This window comes from Gouania willdenowi, chromosome 4 (genome assembly GCF_900634775.1).
Source record: "Gouania willdenowi chromosome 4, fGouWil2.1, whole genome shotgun sequence".
NCBI classification, from domain to species: domain Eukaryota; kingdom Metazoa; phylum Chordata; class Actinopteri; order Blenniiformes; family Gobiesocidae; genus Gouania; species Gouania willdenowi.
The window spans coordinates 30,897,388-30,922,535 of record NC_041047.1 but is presented as its reverse complement, the minus strand read 5'-3'; the positions used below and the strand labels follow the sequence as shown (position 1 = coordinate 30,922,535).

General features: G+C 38.7%; 1 protein-coding gene across 1 annotated transcript in view; it reads right to left on the bottom strand.

The window, feature by feature from the left end:
* Window positions 1-5,748: 5,748 nt before the first annotated feature.
* cdh24a (cadherin 24, type 2a) overlaps window positions 5,749-25,148 on the bottom strand; it is a 63,949-nt gene continuing 44,549 nt past the window's right edge. Inside the window, exons 6-14 of the mRNA XM_028445053.1 lie at window positions 23,957-24,138; window positions 22,378-22,634; window positions 20,882-21,018; window positions 20,617-20,738; window positions 11,046-11,163; window positions 10,629-10,937; window positions 10,292-10,484; window positions 9,809-10,208; window positions 5,749-7,019 (exon numbers count right to left, since the gene is read on the bottom strand). Coding sequence (XP_028300854.1) covers window positions 6,303-7,019; window positions 9,809-10,208; window positions 10,292-10,484; window positions 10,629-10,937; window positions 11,046-11,163; window positions 20,617-20,738; window positions 20,882-21,018; window positions 22,378-22,634; window positions 23,957-24,138 — 2,435 coding nt within the window. The 3' untranslated portion in view covers window positions 5,749-6,302. The remainder of the gene's footprint in view (window positions 7,020-9,808; window positions 10,209-10,291; window positions 10,485-10,628; window positions 10,938-11,045; window positions 11,164-20,616; window positions 20,739-20,881; window positions 21,019-22,377; window positions 22,635-23,956; window positions 24,139-25,148) is intronic.

Here is a 25,148-nt window from a genome sequence, read left to right as displayed (position 1 = left end):
ACTTATCCGTATTTGGCCCTGAACTAGAATGAGTGTGACACCCCTGTTTTAAGTAACTAGTACAGTGCCCGTCGGAAGTATGTATTCATGTAGTGGGAGCTTAAGTAGAGTTGTCAATTATGGACAAATGAGCATGTGTTTGAAGGTTGGATGTACAAAGAGGTGTACACACTCTGTACTCTGTAGTGTTATAAAGGGGTTTATTTGCAGGTGCAAAGTAAAATAGCATGTGCAATTCTATGGGACATGTGTATATTAAAATGATAAATGAAGTTTGCACCAATGTTTGCTGGACTTAAGCAAAAGGATAATAAATGTCATTCCCCTGTCCTTAGACCCTCCTTCGGCAAAACTAAAAAAAACAGTGTGAAAATTAATTACACACAACGTACAAACATGTCATGTACATCCAAGGTGCGCATTAGGTTATAAACAAGTGGTGAAAATATCAGCTTTTATAATGACGTGTTCGCAGAGAAATGTGCATGTTTCGCTGTTCGTTGTGTGCACAGCCGCTGGCATTGCGCGCAAATAACTTCCGGGAACTATTTGAGTCTATTTTGAACTTCCGTTGTTGCAACTCTCTCTCTAAACGGCTCTGTGTGCGTGCGGCATGTACATGCAAGGTGTGCATTAGGTTATAAACACGTGGTGAAAATATTAGCGTTTATAATGCTGTGTTCGTGGATAAACGTGCATGTTTACACGGACTTTGCGGGCATGTGTCACAGTACAGAGCCAAAGAATATTGCCCCTCCCCCTCTCATGTTCGGTCTTACCCGCGTTCAAAATAAAATTTAAATAAACATTTTTCAACACCAAATAAGTCCAAAATAATGCATGCACACACTCGGGCTATGTGCAAGCTGTTAAAAAAGTTTTAGCTCGATCAGACACTGCATCAGGGAGATATGCACACTCACGCAGACAGAGATGTATTGCTTCTATAGAGAGATATTTTGCTGATTTGTTGTCCTTCGTACATCCAGGATATAGTGCCCTCTATAGGTCAACATATGTATTGCACACATAGGGTGAGTGGTACACATGTGCTAAAATCTATTTTTACGTCCTCGTACGTGTTTACCAATAACTAAACCACCATGTTGGCGGATGCACATTATTTGGTTGCCAATGTTTTTGCCTATTAAGTTAATACCAATTTAATTGTTGACATTTGGAAATAAATGTTATACACTGCTAAATAAATAAAGGAAACACTAAAAATGTATGTAAAGGTGTATATCTGTACTGTACTATATATATATACTGTATATATATATATATATATATATATATATATATATATATATATATATATATATATATATAAGTAGCTTATAGATAAATTGGTTGTACTGGTTTTAAGAAGTGTAGGATTAAATAAGTCAGACTTCATCCTACTCCTTTTTTGAACGTGCAAATGTTTTGTTGAAATCTTACTTTGTTTTTTGACTTGTTTGGAAACCCCCCTTTATATCACATGAATGTAATCATTTTAAATTGTAAATTGTGGATAGAACTCTGTTTTTCCACAAATCTTGCAATTTCTCACAAACAATTTCACAAAATTCCTCTAAATTACACAAAAATTGGTGACAAAATCAATAATTTTTTAAGTGAATTGAACTCATATTGAAAACTAGGGTCATCACAAGACATCCATTAATTATGATTTTAATTCTTGTGTTATTTTGTTCTCAATGCATTCCATTATATAACTAGAAAGCACAGAGCAGTCCCCCATATTGCATTTTCACATTAACGTTAGATTCATGATAAAATATAATCACTTATTGCTAAACCCATTTCTTTCCTGAAAATCTAATTAAAATCTATTCATTAGTTTTTGAGTTCGATCACAGACAAATAAGTAAATAAAATAACACTGGCAAAAACATAACGTCTTTGGTGGAGGTAATAAGTAAAGCTATTCATCTTTTCTTTTTCAACAGATGGACAGCTCAACAAGTCTAGACATAATCTGTCAAGGTATAGAATTGATCCTGGTGATATATGATAAAGGCTGAGTGAGTCAAACCTCTGCTGTAAACAGTGAAAGTGGATTTCAAGGCTGTAAAGCTTTGTTCAGCTTGCTCTGTGTAATAGCTGTAGAGTTATTAAACTAACCTTCTGTAATAACTCAAAGTTCCCACCGTAGACATATAAACATCAAACATGCTCCATCAGGCAACAGGAGAACGTGGGCTACCATAATGATTCATGTTATTTTATACCATTCAGGCTCCTGGGTGCTTTGTAGGATCTGAGGGAGACGGTGCGTAGGCTGTGGAAGTTAAGTTCAATGTTTGACTGGAAAAACCTAAGGCGGGGCCTTGATGTGGGTGCTACTCTGACATTATACATAATAATTAACCATTATGACAAACCAAACACACAGGGTTGGGAAAGCAACATTTCCTGACAGCAACAAGTGTGTGCAGGCTGATCTCAGCTGGTTTAGATCCCATTGATCATTGTGGATGGAATAAATATTCTTGGTGGGTGTAAAATCTTCCCATAGGTGTTTTCCCCAACACGAAGTCATGTGATCAAAGTGAAGGTTGAGATCAAATTTAATTTCAAAGTCAGGATGATATCAAGTTTTTTTTTTAACATAGATTTCACAGGTGTTCACTTGCAGGAAAGACTACATTTCATAAGAAAACTTCTGATTCTCTCTGTGCAATGACCTCATCCACATGTGTCAAACTGAAGGAGAATGTAGAAAAGACAAAATAAACTACAAAAATTGTCTAAATGACCACATAATTCAGCTGTAGATATATCAGCCCTTTTAATTACACAAATTCTATGAAACTCCACAATATTTGGAGGATATATATTTTCCCAAGCTTTTATCACATGACCGCCGTCATTTAACATCTCAAATTGTTCAAATCACTCAATTTTCTAAAATTCTGAGAGAAGAGTACAATATTCAATTCAATTAATTGAGATTTTTGGCAACAAATAATATTAAAAAAAAGCTTTAGAACTAATTTTCTTCAATCATTTGCTAATATTGAAGTGAGGGAAAGAGTTGGATTAAAGTGGGCAGGACGTGAAGAGAGAAGTTTAACAAAAGTCGTCTCTGTGTGCAAAGTTTGACATGTTGATGACATTTATTTTCAGAAATAGAAATAATTACAGTGTCATTGACTAAGATTAGTGTGGACTTAGTTTAACTGAAGCCTGTGACCCTGAAAACAAGAACAAGAGGATCAGAAAATGAATGAATGAATGGTTATCTGAAGTGGACTAAAACACAAAATTATTATTTTCACTAAAATAGAACTAAAACTATACTAGCTAAATAATTTCTGGTAAAAAAAACAAAAAAACATTAACATTTTGACAGTTAACTGTTTCAAATATATCATGAATAAGGAGATGTTGGAGTGTTTCCGTGGCAATTTGTGCCCATACTTTTTGTGGATCATGATGTCAGGCACTGATGTTGGATGAGAAGGCCTGGCTTGCAGTCTGTGTTCCAGTTCAACCCAGTGCTGGATGGACTCAAGGCCAGGGCTCGTCAAAACATGTCTTAAGGTCACGTTTGAATAATAAAGGGCCTTTTCCAAACTGTTTCCACAAAGTTGTTCAAAATGTTTTGGTATGTGGAAGCATCAATGGCTACTCAACCCAAATTACAAAGACAGCTCAGCTTTTAGGAATGAAAGGTGTTTTAGAAGCTGCATGTACTTACCTGTTTTAAGGTGTCTTCCTTGTTCAGCTGGAAATTGTTCCTGGTCTTCTTAGGAATAATATCATAATGTCCAAAGAATGTAACTAAGCGCTGAAATGCCAGATTGAAACGCTATCTCTCCATAGACCTTCTATGGGAGTGGAAATACAAAGAAGAGAAAATGATTTGCCAACACTGATAGGTTGGAATCAGAAAAGGATAATACGTGTATTTAAACCCAAACGCTGATGTCACTAATTAGTGTCAGAATTATTGATGATATTTTTGTTTTTTAGCTTTAGACATTGACTAAAGTTGATTGATTTGATGGGTTGTGTGTCACTTTAACATTGTTCTTTACTGGATATTAGGGGCCCAAAACCTGAAAAAACAAGAACTTTAGTCCACGTAGTGTTTCCATAGGTGAATAGATGACAGTGCGCCTTTTCATTTCACTAAGGGTGACAGATGCCTTAACTCAGTGGTTCTCAGCAACTGGTACATTTTGCTCAAAATACTATGAAAAAACAACTATAGAGCATAATGATGGAATGAACGAGTGATAACGCACATTTTAAATCAACTCATTTTGTAAAAAAAAAAAAAAAAAAAGGAATAAAACAATTTTAGTGCCTCTTGAATCGATTCCATAGTTTTGAACATTTACAGTCTCTCCCATGGTGTGGAACCAAGACTGACTCTTGTATTTTCAGTTCATGTTGTAATCAAGATTATTTCCATCACCATCATTATTATGGTTATCATTTTTAACTAAAAATTAACATTTTAAAACCTCATATTTTAATGCTTTTATTTGGTAATTTTCCACTCTCTCTCCTTCAAATACTCCCTGTAGTGCCATCATGTAACCCTAGAGATATATATATAAGACTCATAACTTATATATGTGTTAAACATAAGGATAGCGGTGGATTGGACAATAATACCTTAAGTATTGATGTTTTACAAAAATGTTGATGTATAATCTATATTTGTGACTTGAAAAATAGAAATCATAATTACCCTTATCTACAAAATGAATCACATCGTACCAGTCTCTTTAGTAATAATTAGACTTATTATGATATATTTTCCATATGCACCGCTAGGGGGCAGTAGTGTATCGTCACTGTGTTTGAACACAGCTTCACAAAGCTCTTTTAAGTCTGCAGAATCAGATGTGCGGATGCAAAACATTCAAATTACACCATGAACATAACACCTCCTGTCTTATTTCGGTCAAACTATTTTTGGGCCCCTAATGGAGATCAGTTCACACACCTTAACTCTATATTTAGTCCCTCCCTGTTGATATGATCAGTGAGGAAACTTGTCACTTGCATAGTAATTGTGTATTTTGCATTATTCAGGATTGAAAATGTACCCGTATGCTGATCAAAGTGGCAGTTTGTCTTCCTCCTAAAGCTCTGTATTTAATTCCCTTGCCTGAGGACTCAATATATCTCCAACAGCTAATTTTCTCCTGTTGCCAAACCATGATTTTGTCAGTTCCTGATTGTTTTCAATCCTATTAAAACAGAAGCTGATTAATACCTAAATGCAGATTATCAAGCAGGTGTCAACTTAATAATGAAAACATTGCCAGGATTTTAATTACTGCTGCTGATTACTTTGGAGGGGTTGTTGTCAGACGAGAGATTGCTTTGGAAAAAACATGACGCAGTTGCAAAGTTAATGAATGATTGGCTGCTCGTCACAAAACCAACGTCTGCCAGTTTGTGGGGCACATAATGGGTCTCGTCTAATTTTGTCTCTTTAAATTGGGGAGACAAACAAGCCACGCACACACAAAATAGTGGGAAAAAAAAACAATCCGATGTGTGCCTTGTTTAGTGTGACTTTGTTCATATGACAACCGTTCAGACTGGATTTATTTTCTGAAGGAGGATTCTTGTGAACATCCATCTTCTTCACACACTCAGTAATAACCACAGAAGCCAAAGTGAAAGTTAATCTACATGTCTTTTTTTTTTTTTAACTGTACTTTCACAACAGTACACACATCTTAGACAGCCACAGTCAATATTTTAGTGTGCAGATTGCATAGTGAGTGAGCAGTGACTGGTATGTCTATATGGGACTACATGGTACGAATCCAACCAATCATGTGGCAGCGTGGGCCCACATCACAGTGCTTTGGTGAGTTGAAAAACGCTGTTTCAGATGTTAATGTATTTAAAATCTGACATAAATATTAAATATCACAATATTAGTCAATATTTAATGAGGCCTTTTTTTCCTACAATATCATTGTTATGACTGAAAATCAATATTTAAAAAAAGTAAATCTTTAATAAGATTAGCTTGGAAAGCCCAAGTGCGCTAATAATATCGGTGACAAGACCAGTGAGAGAAGTGACAAGTTCCATATGCATTGATCTGAACACAGTGGATGTGAGAACTATACGCTGTGCACCGATTGCACCACAAATCTGCACATTTTTGTCAGCCAGCCCACAAGTTTCCTGGCAGGGACAAAAAAAAAAAACAACCCAAGAATATTTCTGTCAAGAGGCCACACGACACCTTGGCGGTGTTTCCGATCCATCACAGTGAGGAAACTTCCCCTCAACTAACTTTTCTTTATTGCACTTTAGAAATCCCATCTCTGCTGTTCTTGTCCCTTGTCCTCGCTTTGTTTATGACTATCAATCAGCGAAACATCCGCATTCTGGCCTCCCTCGGCGCCTCCGGTTTCCCCCGCTCGCTTCTTCTCCCGCTCCCTCTCTCTGATGATCTCCACCAGCTTCTGAAACTTTTGGTTGAGCTCCTCCATTCCTCCCACCACCCTCCCACTGTCCTTCTCCCCGTCGCTTTCCAGCGAGCTGAGCGACTCCGCCCTCGAGTCTCGGCCCTCAAACTCATAAGTCTGCAGGGAGTCGTATGGTGGCTGCGACAGGTCAAAGGTCACCTGGTCCAGGCGGATTTTCAGGAGATCCTCCATCTGCAGGGGCTTTGGGGTGGTGGTTTCAGTTCTTGGAAGCTCTGCCCCATGCGCCCAGCTTTTGCAGTTACCCAGCATTCCTCCAGGCAAGGGCAAAGACTTCCTGTGGAGTGTGTTTGTGTTGAGCATTGACATTCCTCCGGTGTACAACCCACCACTGTTCATCCCATTCACACACGTCCCTCTGCTCTTTGGGTTTAACGAGCCCACAATACTGTACGAGTCTCCCTTCAGATAAACAGGAGGCTTTGTGCTGCTGGTCTGACTGCTGTTTGAAAAGTTCTGCTCTGAAACGGAGGGAATGGACGAGTTGGTGTCTGAAGGACTGTCTATGGCGTGTTGGGACTCGCTTTCTGTTGCTTTCATCTGGAAAAGATGACACATTTAAAAATGATCATAAACAAAAGTTGCATATTAAGAAACAACATCCAAAATTGTCATTTCACTCTTCGTAAAACAACATTTATAACCTTCACAAGTGATAAAATTGAGAGAGTTTTAATCAGATTGATTTAGATTCAGTCTTTTTGAAAGTCTAGATCTGTTGAAAAGTACAAGTAAAGAACACGATTGTTTTTATGGAATTATTCCAAAGCATGACCTTGAATCTTATTTGCACCAAAGCTCAGTTTCTGCTCATGCATACGGCCAGTTTGTCACAATGCAGCATTGTGTAGCATGGTGTGAACAAAAATGGGGTTAAGAACTACAGTAAGTGGATATGGAATGTAAATAAATAAATGTTATGTACTGTAGTAAGATATTATATTTGTTCTGTTTTCTAATAAATGTGTTTAAACACGCTGATACTGTATAAAACAAGAGTGGAATTTACTTCAAATCATGAATAACCACGATCATTGGCAATTTTAAGCAAAATTTAAACCAAAACCATTAGTTTGTGGAAACACTTTGTAATTCGGGTAAAACTTTAATTGAAGTTTAATACATAAAGGCTGACATACACACAGTGTCATGAAGGCTGTCATTAAGTGTCATTTGTTACCTGAACCGTAACCTTAACCCTAACCCTTCCTAACCTCACTAGATCCCTCCACCTTACCCAAAAAATACTAACATACTGTAGCTCCAAAGGTGCGCTAATTTAGCGAACAACACTTAAAGCTGCAGTCTGCAGTATGAACGATCCTCACCGGTCTTCTTGTGAACGCTTGCGTGCACATGCACACTGTAGAACTCTTTTTTGTTTTCTACATAGAAACTAGTAACAAATGTAGGGACTTTATCTTGTGTTATTGGAGAGTTTTCTGATGTTTTAGAGACATGAAAGCACGTATCGCTCACTACTGTGAGGACAATAAGAGGCTCACAGTCGCTCCTCACACACAGGCAGCTGAGCTGCAGCCGAGCTCAGATGTTCAGAGCAGACACACTCAGTCCACACTGCAAATGAATTACGTCTGTTCTCTCCACCTTATATAATGTTTCTCTTAGGTTTACAAGCTATTTATCCTGTCTGTTTTCTTTCCCTCTGATTCGCTATGTGGAGCAGACTGCGCACGGACTGAAAGCAGATCGCGCACAGTCCGCCGCGCATACCGAGAGGGACTTCCGCGGAGTCTGTTCCTCCCAAACGCATTTGTGCCTTTATTCTGTTGCTTCTCCACCTCGGTTTTCCGTTTTACTCTTGCTTTGCCGTGTAACCGCTGTGCCAAAAGCCGTGATAGAGACTTCTACTTTCTCTACTCTCAGATCATGAATGTGCATAAACTTTTGACGAACAGCCAATCGTAATGCTTAAAACTAAGGCAGAACGATTTTGAAAAACAATCTAGTTGCATTTTTTTTCCCTCAATATTGCGATGTAATTTGCGATTATTCTTATTTCCTCTTCTCATGTATTTTTCAACAAACATAATCAAGAAATCAATGTAATGTGTTCTAATAAACAATATCAGATGTATTATACATAAATTGTTCTTTCTTATAGGCTAGGATTATGTTACGAGAAAGGAAAATTATTATTATTATTTACTTCAATCACAAACTTAAATACTTTGACTTGCAGTCTTGTAAGCATTCCCCACGACAACATAACAAAATTCTCCCAAACAGAATTAAAAACTAAAGTGCGGGAAAAGTAAGGAGAACAAATATGTGCTAAAACAAACAGCACATTTTTTAAGGTAAATCAAAGTCCTAATAAACACAAAATAAACACAAAACTTTTTGAACTCTAATAAAATGATGATATTCACTCAATAACAGCAGCACACAACACACTAAACTTACTGATCACATTACAGTGAAATGATTTCCTCTGCATTTCACCCATATCTCCCTCACTGATAGCAGTGGGTGCTGCCAGAACAGTCCGGGAAGCAAATTGGGGTGAAGGAAGGAGGGAGAGAGGCACCAGCGGGGTAGCCGGTGTGGCGTCGGACAGGGCGACGACCAGCACGAGACTGCAGTGCCCGCTGGCGCAGAGTGGGGTTTAGGTATACTCGCACCCCCACGGACGCAGGTGCATCCCCCATTAGCGCCCACGGTGAGTCCGTCGTGTCCCTCAGAGCGGGCAGCGAAACGTGTCGCTTGGTAGGGGAGCACAGCATCTTCTTTTTCATAGCCACAATAATTCCACACAACTGACATGCTGCTCCTCTTTGGTTCTAAACTCTGCAGTGTCGGCGTCTGTCGAGCCTGCGGCCGTTGTGCAACAGGTTAAAGCAGCTTTTGCATCTCCATCCGCCTGCTTTGAACTGCTCTGCTTGCAAGTCGTGTGGCCATAACTTTGTGGTTAGGAAATCTTGCTTTATTAAATCGCGATATTATCACAAATGCATTTAATCGTTCAGCCATACTTAAAACAGTTTATGAATTGCTCTGTTGGTAGAAAGATCTCTGATTGGCTGATATCCAGCGTCATACTCCTTTATTTCTAAAGCTCATTTACAGAGCCAGGAGAAGGAGAAGAGATTCACTGTCCACTCAGAACACTTTGGATTACAATACGCTCAAAGATGATTATGGATTTTTGACCAAATAACGCCAAAAAATTACATACTGCAGCATTACTGACAGCCTTCATGACACCTTATTCATGCTAATGACAGTGTAATGTCAGCCTTATGTATAAAACTTTTAGTAAAGTTGTTAGTATTTGTTTAATCAAAGTTTAATGTGTGTAGTCTGACCTTTGCCTGGCCTTGGTTTTCCTTTCCACCAGCCGTGTTTGCTTCACTTCCTTCACGTCTCACTGCAGGTTTGCTCTTCATCAGCATGTGCTCCTCTCCGATAGCGCCAGAGCTCATCTCAGGAGAGCACAGCAGAGGCTCAAAGGTTCCTGGGTTCTGAGCAGTGAGGGAATTGCCCATTTGACCTGTGGTGAGGCCATGAGTCAGCTGACTTAGTTGCAGGCCGGCCTCCAGCGGCCCACCAGGATAATCTCTGAGAACAGGCAGCGTGTGGATGCCGTAGCAGAGGCGTCCGTAGAGCGGAGCAGAGCCAGGCCGCTGCAGAGGGTCCAGGCTGGGCTGCGGATGCCGACTCCAGCTGTAGGTCCTGGACCTTGGCAGATTCTGCTGTGTATACCATCTGTGCCAAGTGATAAATGTCAAAGAGGAACACAGCCAAGGGTACACTTTGCTTGCTTTTTTACCTTTTTGGGAACAACTCACATGTTTTGATTGTTGTGCAAGTGCTGAAATCTGTGCATGCTCTGCAGCGCGGTGATGTCAAACGCTGCTGTATCTGCTTCCCCTCCCCCTTCATCATCATAGGAAATGATGTTCTCCCTGACATCATCTTCCTCAAAGGGAGAGTGGGAGTCTCGTTTTTGATGGCGCAATGACAGCGAGAGTGCACACACCACTAAAGGGCAAAAAAGAGACACATGACCATGTAGTCTTTAGATGTTAAAGAGGCTGCCTGACACATCAGCTTAGCATCTCTCAAAAAGTCAACGACAACACACTTGTCAGAGTCCAGGCATCCCAGGGAAGCTAATCGACCTACCCAGCAGAGTGGTGACACAAGCCAACATCGCCATCAAGGTAACCAGGCTGAATATGAGGGACGGCGAGGCATTGGGGGCAGGCAGACAGACCACCTGTCTCTCCCATCTCTTGTCTTTGTCCCGACCCTTGTCCTCTGTGTGCATGCCGCCTCCCAGACAGGGACAAATGGTTACGGTGACCGTGCCAGTGTTGGTCAAACCCGAGGCCACGTCACGTAGCACAACAGGCACGTACAGGGTGGCTAAAGATGTAGAGAAGCCCGAGCGAGGCTCCAAGGTGGATTGCAACACCAGACTGGCTGTAACACCTGATGAAACAGCAAAAACAACACATGAAAACCCATCCAGACCACCACACATGTGCTGGTTCATCATTTTTCCGGCTTCTGTGCTGTGTGACAACAAATGCTTCCTACCACCAGATTCCCTGATGGTGAGGTTCAAAGCAGAGCTGGATTCTGGGGGGATGCTGAAGTGGACCGGTGTCTCTTGGCCACCTTCATCCTTGTCAATAGCTCGTAGGACCTGAATTACCTGCAGAATGTAAACATGCACATATGGAACATTTTGTTTATGTGGAATTTAGCTATGGCCCGGGTTGGGGTCAATTATAATAATAATCATGTAATTGATAATTAACTACAATTATGGTGTAATTATAATTGTAATTGAAAAACTATGTTGCTGTTGTAATCATCATTGAATTGTAATTGAGTTCAGGTAATTGACTTTGGAATTGGACATTTAAAAAAAAAACAAAAAACTGTCAATTATAATTAAATTAAACACAAACCTGTGGAATCATGTTACAGTTCTATGACTTATACAAACGTAGGTAATATTTATCAAAATTAGTTTCATATCAACTTTTCCCACTACCGTTTAACTTTTTCTTTAAAAAAAAATTGAGGGATATACTGTCAGTAAAAAGGCTCAGATGCCCAAACCAAAAATATTAATACCAATATTTTCATTGATTTGTAAGCCTAACAATGTAACCAAGACATGGGTTAAACTGGCCTGTGACCATAAGAGATGCTAAAACAAGAGAAAGGTTATGTTTTATGGGCTTATTTATTAAAGGCTCAGTAATTGTGATTAATTGCAATTCAACTTCAGTAATTGAAACGCAATTTACTTTAAAGGGAAATACTATATTTGTAATTTTATTTTTAATTGGAAAAAATGCAGATAATCATAAATGAGTTGTAATCAAACACAGATAATTGAGGACATAATTGTAATTGAAAAATGTAATTAGCCCCACCCTGGTTATGGCTGTTGCAGGGTCTGCATTTTCCCAAAGATAATGCTGCAGCTTCTTTGATAAATGCCTGAAATTATTGCAAAGGCTGCAGTTGAGAACCATTTTATCATCCAAGCCATGAACTTGCATGAAAATTGTTGTATTCATCAATGCTACAAGGCAATAAAGCAGACCGACTGTAATTGTGACGCAGCCACAGGAAACTCAGTCTGACCGCTCATTTATCTTTGTGCCAGACAGTAGATTAGTTTCAAAGTAAAGAGCATGAAATTAGATTGTTTCCACAACCAGCACAAGCCTTTTATTTACAAAACCAGTCTCACCGAGACACTGTCACCAAAGCAACCACTGAAAGATTACCTATAGTTCTTTTTGCACATTCCATCATTTGATTAAACACCATTCTTTATTTAGCTGTGTAAATACCTGTTGGTATCTTTTTCAAAAGTTGGCAAAATCACAATAAGTAACTGAACATTTAAACACCTTAAAGGGAGGAAGGATTGAGATGACACAGTGGGTCAATTCAAAGCACCAACAGACCAAACAAAGGGAAGTGGTAAGATAACCCAAATATTAAACCAAACATCACACTAGTAGAATTATCAGGGGGTGAGATGTTGGAGAAGCCAAACACAAGCTACAGTATATAGAAGGGGCAGGTAGAGGTTCAAAAATAAAGTTCATTTAATAGGAGTGTGCCATCCGTGAATGAAGCCACAGGGTTAAGGAAAGGTGTTAGGAGACTTCCTAAAGGAGTTAGGGAAAGGCCATTACGTTGTTTTAACAGTCAGATGCACTTCCACGAGGTGATCTGACTTAATAATCTGACGGGTTAACCCTAACCCTAGGTGAATGAATTATGTTGAATATGTTGACTGTGGCTAAAAATGTCTCTGATCTCTTATTCTTGAATGACAGAGTGCTCTGTTTTATGTCAGTTATAATCTGATAATATAGCATATCATATGATATGGATTTTTAGATTATTTAAATTTGTTCATCTTCGTGAGTTTCCGTGAACGCTCGAATGAGCAGGTCCCTTTAAATGTTGTCACTGCAAGAAATTGTGGGTCAGCATTCTCTAATCTCCTTTGTTAAAGAATGCATCAGTGTTTCCTATGCTAAAGGAGGTTAGAAAGGAAGGACTGAGCCTCCTTTCCTTAGTCTTTAGAGACTTGGAACGCTCATTATCATGGCCACCACTTTAACATAAGGAACAGTGGATAGAAAAGGAGATAAGAGGAACCAGAGCCGTATAGAGAGAGAGTAGTGACAACTCTGTTCACTCCAATGGTTTGTTTTTTTACAATAATGGAGGCTCATGGAGCCTCAATAGTTTCCCGAAAGTGATGCACTTTTGAACGGTAAGATGTTTAAATAATGAAAACTTCCTTCAACTAAACCATGACAAGATGGAGGTGATTGTCTTTGGTAACAAGGAAAAGAGGACTGCTGTCAGCAATTATCTTGAGTCTCGATCTTTAAAAGCTAAAAACAAGTCAAAAACCTTGGTGTAATGATTGACTCAGATCTTACATTCAGCAGTCAGATCAAATCTATCACAAAAACAGCTTCTACCACCTAAAGAACATCTCCAGAGTGAAAGGTTTAAAGACTCAGAAAGATCAGGAGAAACTGGTCCATGCTTTTATATCCAGTAGACTGGACTATTGTAATGGTCTTCTGACAGGAATCCCCCAAAACAACATCAAACATCTACAGCTGGTTCAGAACGCTGCAGCTCAGGTCTGAACCAGAACAAAGAGGTCAGAGCACATTATTCCAGTTTTAAAGTCTTTACACTGGCTCCCAGTCAGCCTCAGAATAGACTTTAAAGTTCTGCTGCTGGTGTATAAATCTGTGAATGGGTTTGGTCCAGAATACATCAGTGACATGTTAGTCAGTAGGGATGTAACGATTAATCGTAAGGCAGTTAAAAATCGATTCATAGATATCACGGTTTATATCAATTTTCTGAAAATTGAATCGCAGTACTTTTTTTAACCAGCAGAGGGCGCTATCCACAAGTGTCAAAATACATTTTCAGTTATTTATTTCATTCAAGATTTATTTTTAGTTAAATTGCATTGTTTTGAATAGTTTATCAAGGAATTCTTTTGACAATGAAAAATAAAAGGAAAATAGTACCGTATTTTCTAAATTTGTCTACAGTCCCATTTTGTAAAATAAATCGTGAGAGAATCGTATCGTGAACCCAGTATCGTGAATCGAATTGTATCGAGAGTTGAGTGAATCGTTACATCCCTATTAGTCAGGTATGAACCCAGCAGGTCTCTCAGATCTATGGACACAGGTCAGATAGTGGAGCCCAGAGCTCACAGTAAACATGGTGATGCTGCTTTTAGTTGTTATGCTGCAAAGAAGTGGAACAAACTGCCAGCAGAGCTGAAGTCAGCATCTAATGTGAACATTTTTAAATCAAAGTTAAAGGCACTTTTTTTCTCTACTGCATATGATTGAGAGAGAGATTTTTAGTCATGTTGTTGATGTAATGATGATTTTAATTGATTTTACTGATGATTTTAATTGATTTTACTGATGATTTTAATTGATTTTACTGATGATTTTAATTGATTTTACTGATGATTTTAAATGTTCTTATTGATTTTAAACAATTGAATGTTTTATCATGTAAAGCACATTGAGTTGCCTTGAGTATGAAATGCGCTATACAAATAAATTTGCTTTGCCTTGCCATATTGGATATTATTATTATTATTATTATTATTATTATCATCAGCATATATAAACCCTTTAACGTTGGCATTAAAGCATGTTAGTGGATTATCCCCCGCTAAACTATAGATGAATGGATCATTAGCACATAACAGATGAGGCTAGGATATGCTAGCGTCACTGGATTATTAATGCCATTTCATCCAACGATGTGGAATTAGAGAAAATACTTTTAAACGTGATTTATTTTGCTGTAGTAAATCAAATTGAATTAATTAATTAATAATAATTAATTAATGCCTGAAAAAGTGCCTGCAGAATAACTTGAGTTTACTTCACACACACAACTCAGTTTTATCTACCCACGTAGGCTACATATCTTTTTTTTATCAAACAGTAAGCTTTTCAATTGTGTTGTTTGTGAAAAAGTGCCTTAGGGTTAGGGTTACAGATTTTTTTTTTTTACTGTTATAATCCTGATTTATTTTGAGATTGCTCCTGCTGACTTTGGCTAAACATTTCTTTCTCCTCTCTGGTTCAGTTATGAAGCCACACATTTTTGCTCCTTTTTCAGAGCGATTGGAGCATCCCATGCAGCACAGCAAACCATGGTGGCAACTACATGCAAGGACACCACATATGAAAGGCACAGACAAACTGTAGGACAAGTTATCAATGTTTCTGACTTTGTTAGACATTTATTTAATTAATTCATCTTGGTAACTTTTATTTTTATATATGTATAAACATAATTTCAATGTGTCCTGTCTGGATGTGGTGTGTTTTTTAATAACCCTTTTTTCAGATTTCTGCACATGCAAGCTAAATATATATTTCTGCCTTTTGCAAAACAAAAAGTAGCCAGTGAAGTTATTCTGAATTTGTAAATGTTATGTATTCATCTATATAAAGTGTTAAATATATAAGGGTGACAAAGATTACATGAAATCATCAAGATTACATAAGCCCTTAATAACGTACAACACCAGCAGCTAGGGTCAACCTCCCACAGTTTGGTTTGGCTTAGGTTGGATTCAAACTGTTGACCTTCCGATTACAAGCCTGCTTCCCTAACCACCGAGCCACATCTTGTGACGTTACGACATTGGGAAATATAGTCCCAGCTCTACCATTTAATAATAGATCCCCAAACAATAGTGTAGGTGTAAAACAAAGATGATAAATAGTCCAACAAACTACTCAGCAAGCAACTGAAAAACTGACTGCTGGACTATCTAACTGGAAAAAAGGACAACACCGACTGACTGGGTGAGGGAAGACATCCCAGAGATACTTCTTAAGTAGTGCAGTGAATGTAATCAGGAGATGAGAAACACCTGAGTGGAAATAAAAAGGAGAAAAGAGCCTAATCATTCTCAGTCCATTTATACTGACACACGGGGGGTAAAAACACACCAGACCCAGGAACCGTAGACATGGACCAACTGGGATAACATAGCTCGAACTGCTAAGAGGCTTTAAAGCAAAAAAGAAGCACTTATATTATATATTTTGATTAATTGGTAATGAAGCATTAATGTTTCGCTGTTAGTTTTTGGTTTTACGTTAAATAAAGCAATGCAAGCCTTTTGAACGTTGCTTTTTTTGAGCCTGTGATCTGCCATTTTGTGTGAGATGGCAAAATTCGCAAAATTAGCAAAAAGCACGTAACGAAATATAACATTGGTCCTTGACCAGTTTGGCCAAACAACAACACCTGTATACAAGCAATTTAATTTCAAATTACTAAGAAATTCTTGTAATAATGCATATAATGTGTTAAATTGCTAACCTCGGTTTTGCGTAGTTGGAGTGAGGTGTGTGGAGGACCCAAATGCAGAGAGAGGCTACAGGCAGCAGTGTCTTTCCAATGATTAGTGGCATTTTAATGACACCAAAACTCAATACAAACTAATTACAAAACCAACTTAAAAAGGTTGAAACTCATAATTAAAAAAAGAGTAATAAATCAGAGTGGAAACGAGAAATCAAAACCAACCAAAATCGAATATGCAAAATGACCGGGAGGGAGAGAGAGTCCAGACGATGCAAAACACACTGTGCACTATTCTAAATAGTGAGGGAACACATAGAGCAGTGGTTCCTAATCTATTCACAGTCACATACCCCTTCAGACCTTTAACCTGAAGCCATGTACCCCCTACTTCTGCACACTTAAAAACAACACAATGATGTAATGTCATATACATACAATGTAGCCCGAGGGTGAAATTTCTCCCTGAATTTTACCTGTCCTGTTGAGGAATAATATACAATAAAAAATATTATTAATCTGTAAGCACACAAGAAAAAAACCTTATTCAGAATTATCACTTTTTTTTTGGCTTTATGAAATTATTAGCCTACTGGCATTTTCAGTGATAAACCAAATCTCTTTTTTTTTGTAAAGTGAATCTACCAAACATTTGTTGATTGAACATATAGCAGTAATTCAACATATTCATCACCCTGAAACGGTGAAATACAACTCACAACTACAACTGCACAGAACGCTTTATATTCTATTTAACAATGTTGTCACACTGTTTATAATTCACATTTACATACCCTCTATGAAAAGTAGCGTACCCCTGGGGGTACCCTTACCCGACTTTGCGAACCTCGGATATAGAGGAACTACACTTTTCTCCTTTTCTAAGAGAGAAAATCTCACTGCATTTCTAACACTGCTGAGACAGAAAAGCAAACAGCTTAATGTCACCAATGAGGAACAGGGGTGCCTGTTTCCAGCACCCACAGGGTGCCAAGCGGGGGGTATACCCTGTGTGCCAGTCCAAACAGGGCTAACAACCTACCCAAATAAACTCAAAGCACCACAGAACAAGTGAAAATAAACATAAAACAACCCACCAACCCCAGATAATGACGGTCTGCTCCAAAGCATTCATTTGTATATTGAATCTTTTTTATTATGCGCCTTCCAAATTCTGTTCATTCAAGTGTCGTCGCCCCAGTTTAAGATTACAGCCAATAATTTAGAGGTCAACTCCTTAATTGCTTCTGAAGAAGATATTTACAAGTGTGATTGTAGCTGCACGTAAGCAAACAATACCAAATGTAATGGTCAGTAAATATACCTGTAACTATTAATAATGTGGAAAAAATGGGAACCATGATGGAATGTATTTATTTCATTCATTTGTAACTTATTTAGGGTACAACTTGCATGCTTATATATGTTAAGTAAATATGTCTGGGTAATACGTAGATGTATATAGATGTAGGTGTAAGTAGAACACATTGGGCCAGGGGTGGTGATGGAAACTATTTTCTTTTATATTTCCAGCATTGTGTGTTGCATTTTATTGTACGAAATGTGTTGTAAAATACAAATTGAAGGCTCAACTACATTCTGACAATTTAGCTGAAGTTGTGTCGGTCCATCACTGTTTATTGCAAACAGCAGATGTTGTGTGTGTTCACACACTGTCCAAAACAACCCTGCATCACTTTCTTCAGTTCACTAAGGCTCACCTTAGTGAACCTTGGCCACACATGAACCTATTTGCTGGTTTATTGCCCTGTAATCCTTGGAGTAGACAACTCTAATTCGATACTGACCACTGTGTAGACAAAGCACATCTCACAAGAGCTGCAGTTTCTTCAAACCACTGCTTTGTGGTTACAATTTGAAGCTTTCATAAGTGTTTTAAACTTAACTCTTAGTAATTGTTCATTTTTGCACAAACAAACTCTCAGCCACTTCACTTGCTGCCTATTATATTCCACCCACAAACAGGCTGGTACTATAATATTGGGGACACGAGTGTTTTTTGGTGAAAATAATTAAAGTTGCAATGTTAACATCTATGACAAGGATGGGCAGCTCTAGCGCAGCGGGGGCCACAAAAATGTGATTGTATCTGATCCGAGGGCCACATGATCAACATTTATGTCAGCATTTAGAATAATACCAATCTGAGCATTAATACAGGGGGAAAAAAGAGGTTTTGCCTTATCTGTCGTTTTGATGTTTTGTCAGTTTTTAGTCATTTTGTGTGTTTTGGGAGTGATTGTGTTTTTGTTGTTTTTTGTGTTCTTGGTGTAATTTTGTGTATTTTTCTGTCATTTTCTGCATTTTTGGGGTCACTTTCTGTGTTTCTGTTGTTGTCATTTTGAAGACAGTTTGTGTGTCTTTGGAGCTATTCTGTAATGTGTTGTTGTTTTCTGTTTTTGTAGTCATTTTGTTTGTTTAAGTGGTTGTTGTGTCTGTCTTTGTTGTCATTTTATGAGTCATTTTGTGTATTTTTGGAATTCTCTGTGTATTTTTGTGTAATTTATGCATTTGTGCACTTTGGGGCGGATTCAGATTTAGGGGTATTAAAACGTGTGCAAACGTCACTCCACACGCTAATGAGGGGTACAAACACCAGGGAATCAGGACTGCTTGTCTTCTGCGCGTCACAACGCACCCACAATCCATTTAGCGCGTTTCCCTCTGATTAATAGGTAAAGTAGGTGGATCTCATGAGGGGCGCAAAAAAATGGGAGGAGGAAATGCAAATAAATTAATGTAGTGGGCGCAATGCAATTCATCAAACCAGAAACTGTTTGCCATGACTGTTTTCTGCGCCGAAAATCGTACGACCCACAGACAGGTGCAAACGCACATGCAGAGATCATCGCTGCACTGAATGTTGACACAAAACACAGCAGAAATGAACAAAAGTCTAGTATAAGAAAATTAAATAAAACAATAGTCAATATTAACAGCCACTGAATAAGATAAAGCAGAGTAAAGTTTGTGAAGGAGAGAAAAAGCTGCACACCTGCGGCGGCGCGTGTGGAGTCCTGTGTGGCTACGGTGCAGAGAGGATGCTGTGCACAGAGCTCCATGGATGTCGCTCCAGACACTCCAGTGAGCTCCTCTGTCTTTCTCTCCATGTTTTGACCGTAAAACTCTTGTGTTGCGTTGATGGCAGGAGCGTCAGGCCAGAATCAGCTGACCAGCTGCTTAATTTACGCAGTAATAGAACAAGGTTCACATACTGTATGAGTGTGCGTGACAAGCACCGCTCAGGAGCTCAGACCTGATGGATGATGGTCAGTAGATCATCTTCAAATGGTGCTGATGGACTGATTGACAGACTGTGTTGCTGCATTAAAACAAATCAATGGCATCAACAGATCAATAGGACGTTTATGTCCAAATCTGCCTGTTTTTTATGGACTGATCAGAGCAAAGTTACAGGACGTGGCGGAGCAGCCACATTAAACTGGGGGGAAAAATATCATTCGGTTTTAAAGCTGTTAAAAAAACAATTTGTTTATTTTGTTTTCTATATTATTACATGTTTGTGCAGCAGACAGAGAAGTCCATCTGTCTCCAATTGAACGTCTTCAAATGTCATTTTGTGCTTCTGTGCACTCACCTCTACATGTTGAACCAGCAAAATGTTCATTTAAATAGGGCGGTCTCAACCACGTCTATGCGCGCAGCTATTAACGGCACAATGTTAGTGAATTCCCCATAAAAACAGCGTCACCAAAGGATTTAGGAATGCACCTGGTCTTATGTTGAGCTTTATATTCATTCCAACTTCTTGAATTACAATTCTTTTCAGATTTGCTTTGGGGCCCCCAGACCACCAAATGCCCATTTCTGATCTATGGCATCAGTTCACTTGGTCACTCGGAACTTTATGTAGCTGTGCTGATCGCTGAGCAATCTTTTCCTTAATGGACCACCTGAGTTTGTATTTTTCTATGATGTGTAACCATTATGAGATCAATGCTACATTTAGCAGGTCCTATTTGCCTTTATTACAAACAAAAATGTGTTATATTAACCTGTCTAGAATCATTAAACAAGAGTTTTATTTCCTTGGCCTGTTTAAAAAAAAAAAGTAGTCCAAAGAATTTCAGTCAACAATAGAAATGCAGGAAATAAGGAATTCAAACATAGTAATTTACAGGAGCTCGAGGCAGGAGAGAGAAAAGAAGAAGAGCACAGTCTTAAGTCAAATGCAGCATCAGACAGACAGGGAAGAGGCACGGACCTGACCGGGGGCGCTGGAGTCACACACCGATGTTGTGTACTGCCTGTCCAGCTCGGGAGCGTTATCATTTTGGTCCAGTGTTTCTATGGCAACCACAACTCTCGACACCAGATTAGGATTGTCTAAAAGAAAAGGGAAAGTGACACTAATGTGGAACGTATCAGTGAGTTGCGATCCAACACTTTGTATTCTTATCTGCAGGCAGCTCTCTCACAGGAATGGGACTTAGTGCCTGAGGACAGGACTGAGGAGTGGGCTGACATACCCCTCTGTGTGGCGATGACAGTGATATTATGCCACTGCTCCTGCTCACGGTCCAACTCCATCACTGTGCTGACAACGCCTGTGTCAGAGGCGATGCGGAACAGAGCCTCAGGGTCTGACTGGGGATCGATAGAGTACCTGTGATACAGAAATGACCACTCTTTAAAAAAAAGAAGCATCATCAAGCAGTGATGATGACGATGATGGTGAGATAATCATCTAATGCTGCTGCTTCGAAACAGGGCTCACAACCTACGACTGACCAGACCCAAATATTACTGAAAGCAATAGATAATGTTGCTCTGCTCTAAAACATGTATTTGTATTTTGTTTGAGATTACAATACTTTATAGAGTAACTAAACCCCAAACCCACTTTTTTTTTGCTGAAAACATATGTATTTGGGTATTAAACAGTGCTGTTGTTGCTGATGTCAGAGTTACTGGCCACTAACGGTTGAATTGAATTTTGCTATTGGCTGAAACGGATTCCGGTGACAATAGTGTGTCAACAATTGTCATTGTTGGCTCCGCCCCATTTTTAATGTGGAACACCACTGCTGCCTGCACTGCATTCCAGCTGTGATGTTTGTGACTCTGTGCTTTTATAAAGAGCAGATTCTGGTCTAATCACAGGGTTCATCAAGCTATGTGTGTATTTACAGACACATTGTGTGTTTATCTCTGTCTGTCTCTGCGTGTGCGCCAACGTGCATGTACTTCTCCCTGCTGTGTGTCTTTATGTGTGTGTGTGAGGCCGTAGTGTTCTGAGGCTCATGGTAGAGGTAGAGCAGGAGATGTTTGTGAGTAATATAGCGTCTGTGGGGCTGTGTGTTTATATTTGTGGGCTGTATATTGTGTGTAGTAGTTGAGCAAGCGGTTTGTCACTGCCAGCACTGACTGGGCGTGTCTTACTGCGTCAGGAGTCACCCCCATAATCAAAGCATTTTTTTTAATTTCCCCCCTAGTGGCAGGTCAGCAGAAAACAGGGGTTTAGTTATTTTTAAGGTAAATTCCTTATTTTATTCTGAAGACAATATTTATAGGTGTGATTGTAGCTGCACATAAGCAAACATTACCAAATGTAACGGTCAATAAATGCACCTGTAACTATTAATAATGTGGAAAAAATGGGAACCATGATGGAATGTATTTATTTAATTCATTTGTAACTTATTTAATGTGCAACTTGCATGCTTATATATGTTTATAAAAATGGTCTAAGTGCTGGGAATAGATGTAGATAGATACAGAACATACTGAGCCAGAGGTGGTGATGGGAAACAATTATCTTTTCTTATTGCTGGCATTGTGTGTTGCTTTTTATTGTACAAAATGTGTGCTAAAATAAAAGTTAAAGTATCAACTACATTCTGACAATTTAGCTGAAGTTGTGTCGGTCCATCTATGTTTACTGCAAACAGCAGATGCTGTGTGTGTTCCCTGCACCACTTTCTTCAGCAGTGATGATGATGATGATGATGATGATGATAATCACCTGATGTTGCTGCTTTTTCCAGTGTCCGGGTCCAAAGCAGAGACCCGGCCAACAGAGCACATAGGTGGACAGTTCTCAGACACGTCCAGGTGATAGACGGCCTGAGAGAAGCGAGGCGGCTCATCAGCATTGAGGACCATGACTCGGACTGTTGCCTGATCTTTAAAGGGACCTCTCCTCAGGTACCGAGGATCCACTACCGGGTTTGCCACTTCGATGGAGAATGTGTAAGAGTTGCGGGATTCATAATCCAGTAGCTGTTGGGTGAAGAATAAAGCAGCCACATTCCGCAGGCTATGCTTTATTAAAAGGCTTTCATATATGATTAATATGTATATACTGTCTATTCAAATCCCCATACAATACTTAATAATTCATTTAAGATACTTTTCTCACTTTTTTCCTCTGTTTTTCTCGTCTTCCATTTTAAACGGTCTTTTCAGTTTGACCCAAATACATTTTGCTGTGGTTAACCATCAATGTCTTCCCACAGAAAACTCCAATCCACCTAGGATTTATTAAAAAACACAAGTTCTAGTACGTACACACTCTATGGCCACTGCTAAAAATCTGCCAAAAATCATTCCCAAAAAACCTAATCCAAGTTAATTTTTTTTTGCTCTAACAATGACATTTGGAAAGGGCAGAAAATTCCCAATCCAATTTTTTTGTTAGTTCAAATATGCTGTTTTGTGATCATTTCGCCTTCACAATCAGTGTATTTAGTCTTTAATCAGATGTAGATTAAATGTTCCTCCATGTCAGTAGGTGGCAGCATATTACAGGGTACAAATTATTTTAAATATATAACGGAACGACAAATCTCGTGACTTCTTCTCATGTAGACAGTTATTCTTCTGTGCACCCCTTGCCCATCTCTTAGCCTTTTGAGATCATTTCTAATTAATGTTATTGTTTATAAAGGGGAAAAAATCAACGGGGTTAACTATAAAAAGAAATAGATAAACATGGACAAATAGATCTTAATTCACTTTTTTAAAAAAGACCTGGAATGTAAGTGAGAAAATTAACAAAACAACAGAGTAGAGATAGAGATGCGTTGCCAGGTTGGATTTAGAATTTCTAAAGGAGGAGTTGTCTGTGAGATTTTGGTGGATTTTAGATTTTTAAGTTAAGACATTCCTTATGCATGTTATCTGCCTTTAAAAATTAACTTTTTGCAGATAAAAACTGTTTTGCATTTGTATAAAATAAAGTGAAATGAATAGAATAGAATTTTTGAGATGATATCATCACCCTACCATTTTGTACCAGAGACAGTGAGTGTAACTGAGCTGTATGAACACTAAAACTAAAATATTTGCAGACAGTCTTTGATGTATTTTTAACATGGAATGGGAATCCCAACTCTCTTTTATCTCAGACTTGTGTCATGCTATGGGCTTGCAATTATTTATCAAGTTTTTATTCTGGCTTTGTTAAGCCCTAAAAAAAGGCTTGATTTTGGTGTGTTTGGACACGCTACTCATGGATAAACAGTCACATGAACATTTCATTGGTACAACACAAGAGCTGCCAGCGATACAAGCTGTTAAGACTGTGTCTCCAGAGGTCTAACCTTGTTCAGCACAATGACGGCTTCTTTGTCTCTTCTGGTTACATTGAATATTTCAGCTTCCTCTCCGTCCATGATAGCAAATTCCAGCTGTGCATTCTCCCCCAAATCAGCGTCAGAGGCAGTGAGTCGGCCCACCTCCACACCCGGGGCGGCTAACTCTGACACAGAGAATGACCACGCACCTACAAGACAGCAACAACAACAACAATGAAGGCGACTGCTTAGGAATCCACTGATGATGACGACGAAAGTGGCTTTTTAAGAAAAGGTCATCCTTCACTTTGAGGGTTAGTAAATAGACTCCCAAGCTAAGCCTGTTTAAATCCACACTGAATTCTAAGAGGCTTCCAGTGGAGGGCTGGCACCTTGCATGATTTTCAGCTTTTTCACTATTAATGTGTGAATGTGACTAACAGTGTAAAGCACTTTGAGAGGTGCCGGAAAAAAACTGCGACAGGAGCAAAGTCCACTCATCATCCACTTAACAGAAAATAGTTCCTTGAAAATATTACACTGCATCACATTTGCGCTCACGGCAAAAATGATGGTAATAATTATTCCATTTGTTAATACAGTTTCTTTTTAAATGATTTCTTTAGTATGAAATACATTTTGACATCCGTGGATATCCTTGAAGAAATGCACTCTGAGGCTTAGCTGGAGCTAATATTTCTCATGACGACAGTATCTTCTAAAGCTACTGTGATTTTTCCCCCCCCCGTGCAATTTGTGCTTTGTTAGATTTTACATTTTCCTTCCTCTGAGCTGTAGCGTAAAAACTGCAAATGAAGGCATTTTAATGGTAAAAACAGAGTAAGTTTAGAAAACACCTTCCATCATTGACACCGTTTTAGACCTCAGCCACTTTTCACCAAAAATCACATGCCCATATCAGATAACGTTTTTCTAAGCTTTTACATGACCTACATGCCTAATTTATGTTCAAATTGAAGTAGGACCGTCAGTGGTTACAGATATTGTGAAAATTTGAAAATATATGATACTGAGTGACAATAAGTCATATTTTAAATACAGAAATCTGTAGCCCAAAAAAAAATATTTTAAAATAGAGATTGACATCAAATATAAAGTCAATTCTCATTAACGAAGGCTAAAAAAGCAGAAATAATTGAACTCATGTATGGACATTAACTGCAGCAAGTTTGGTAATAATAATAAACATTAGGGCAAA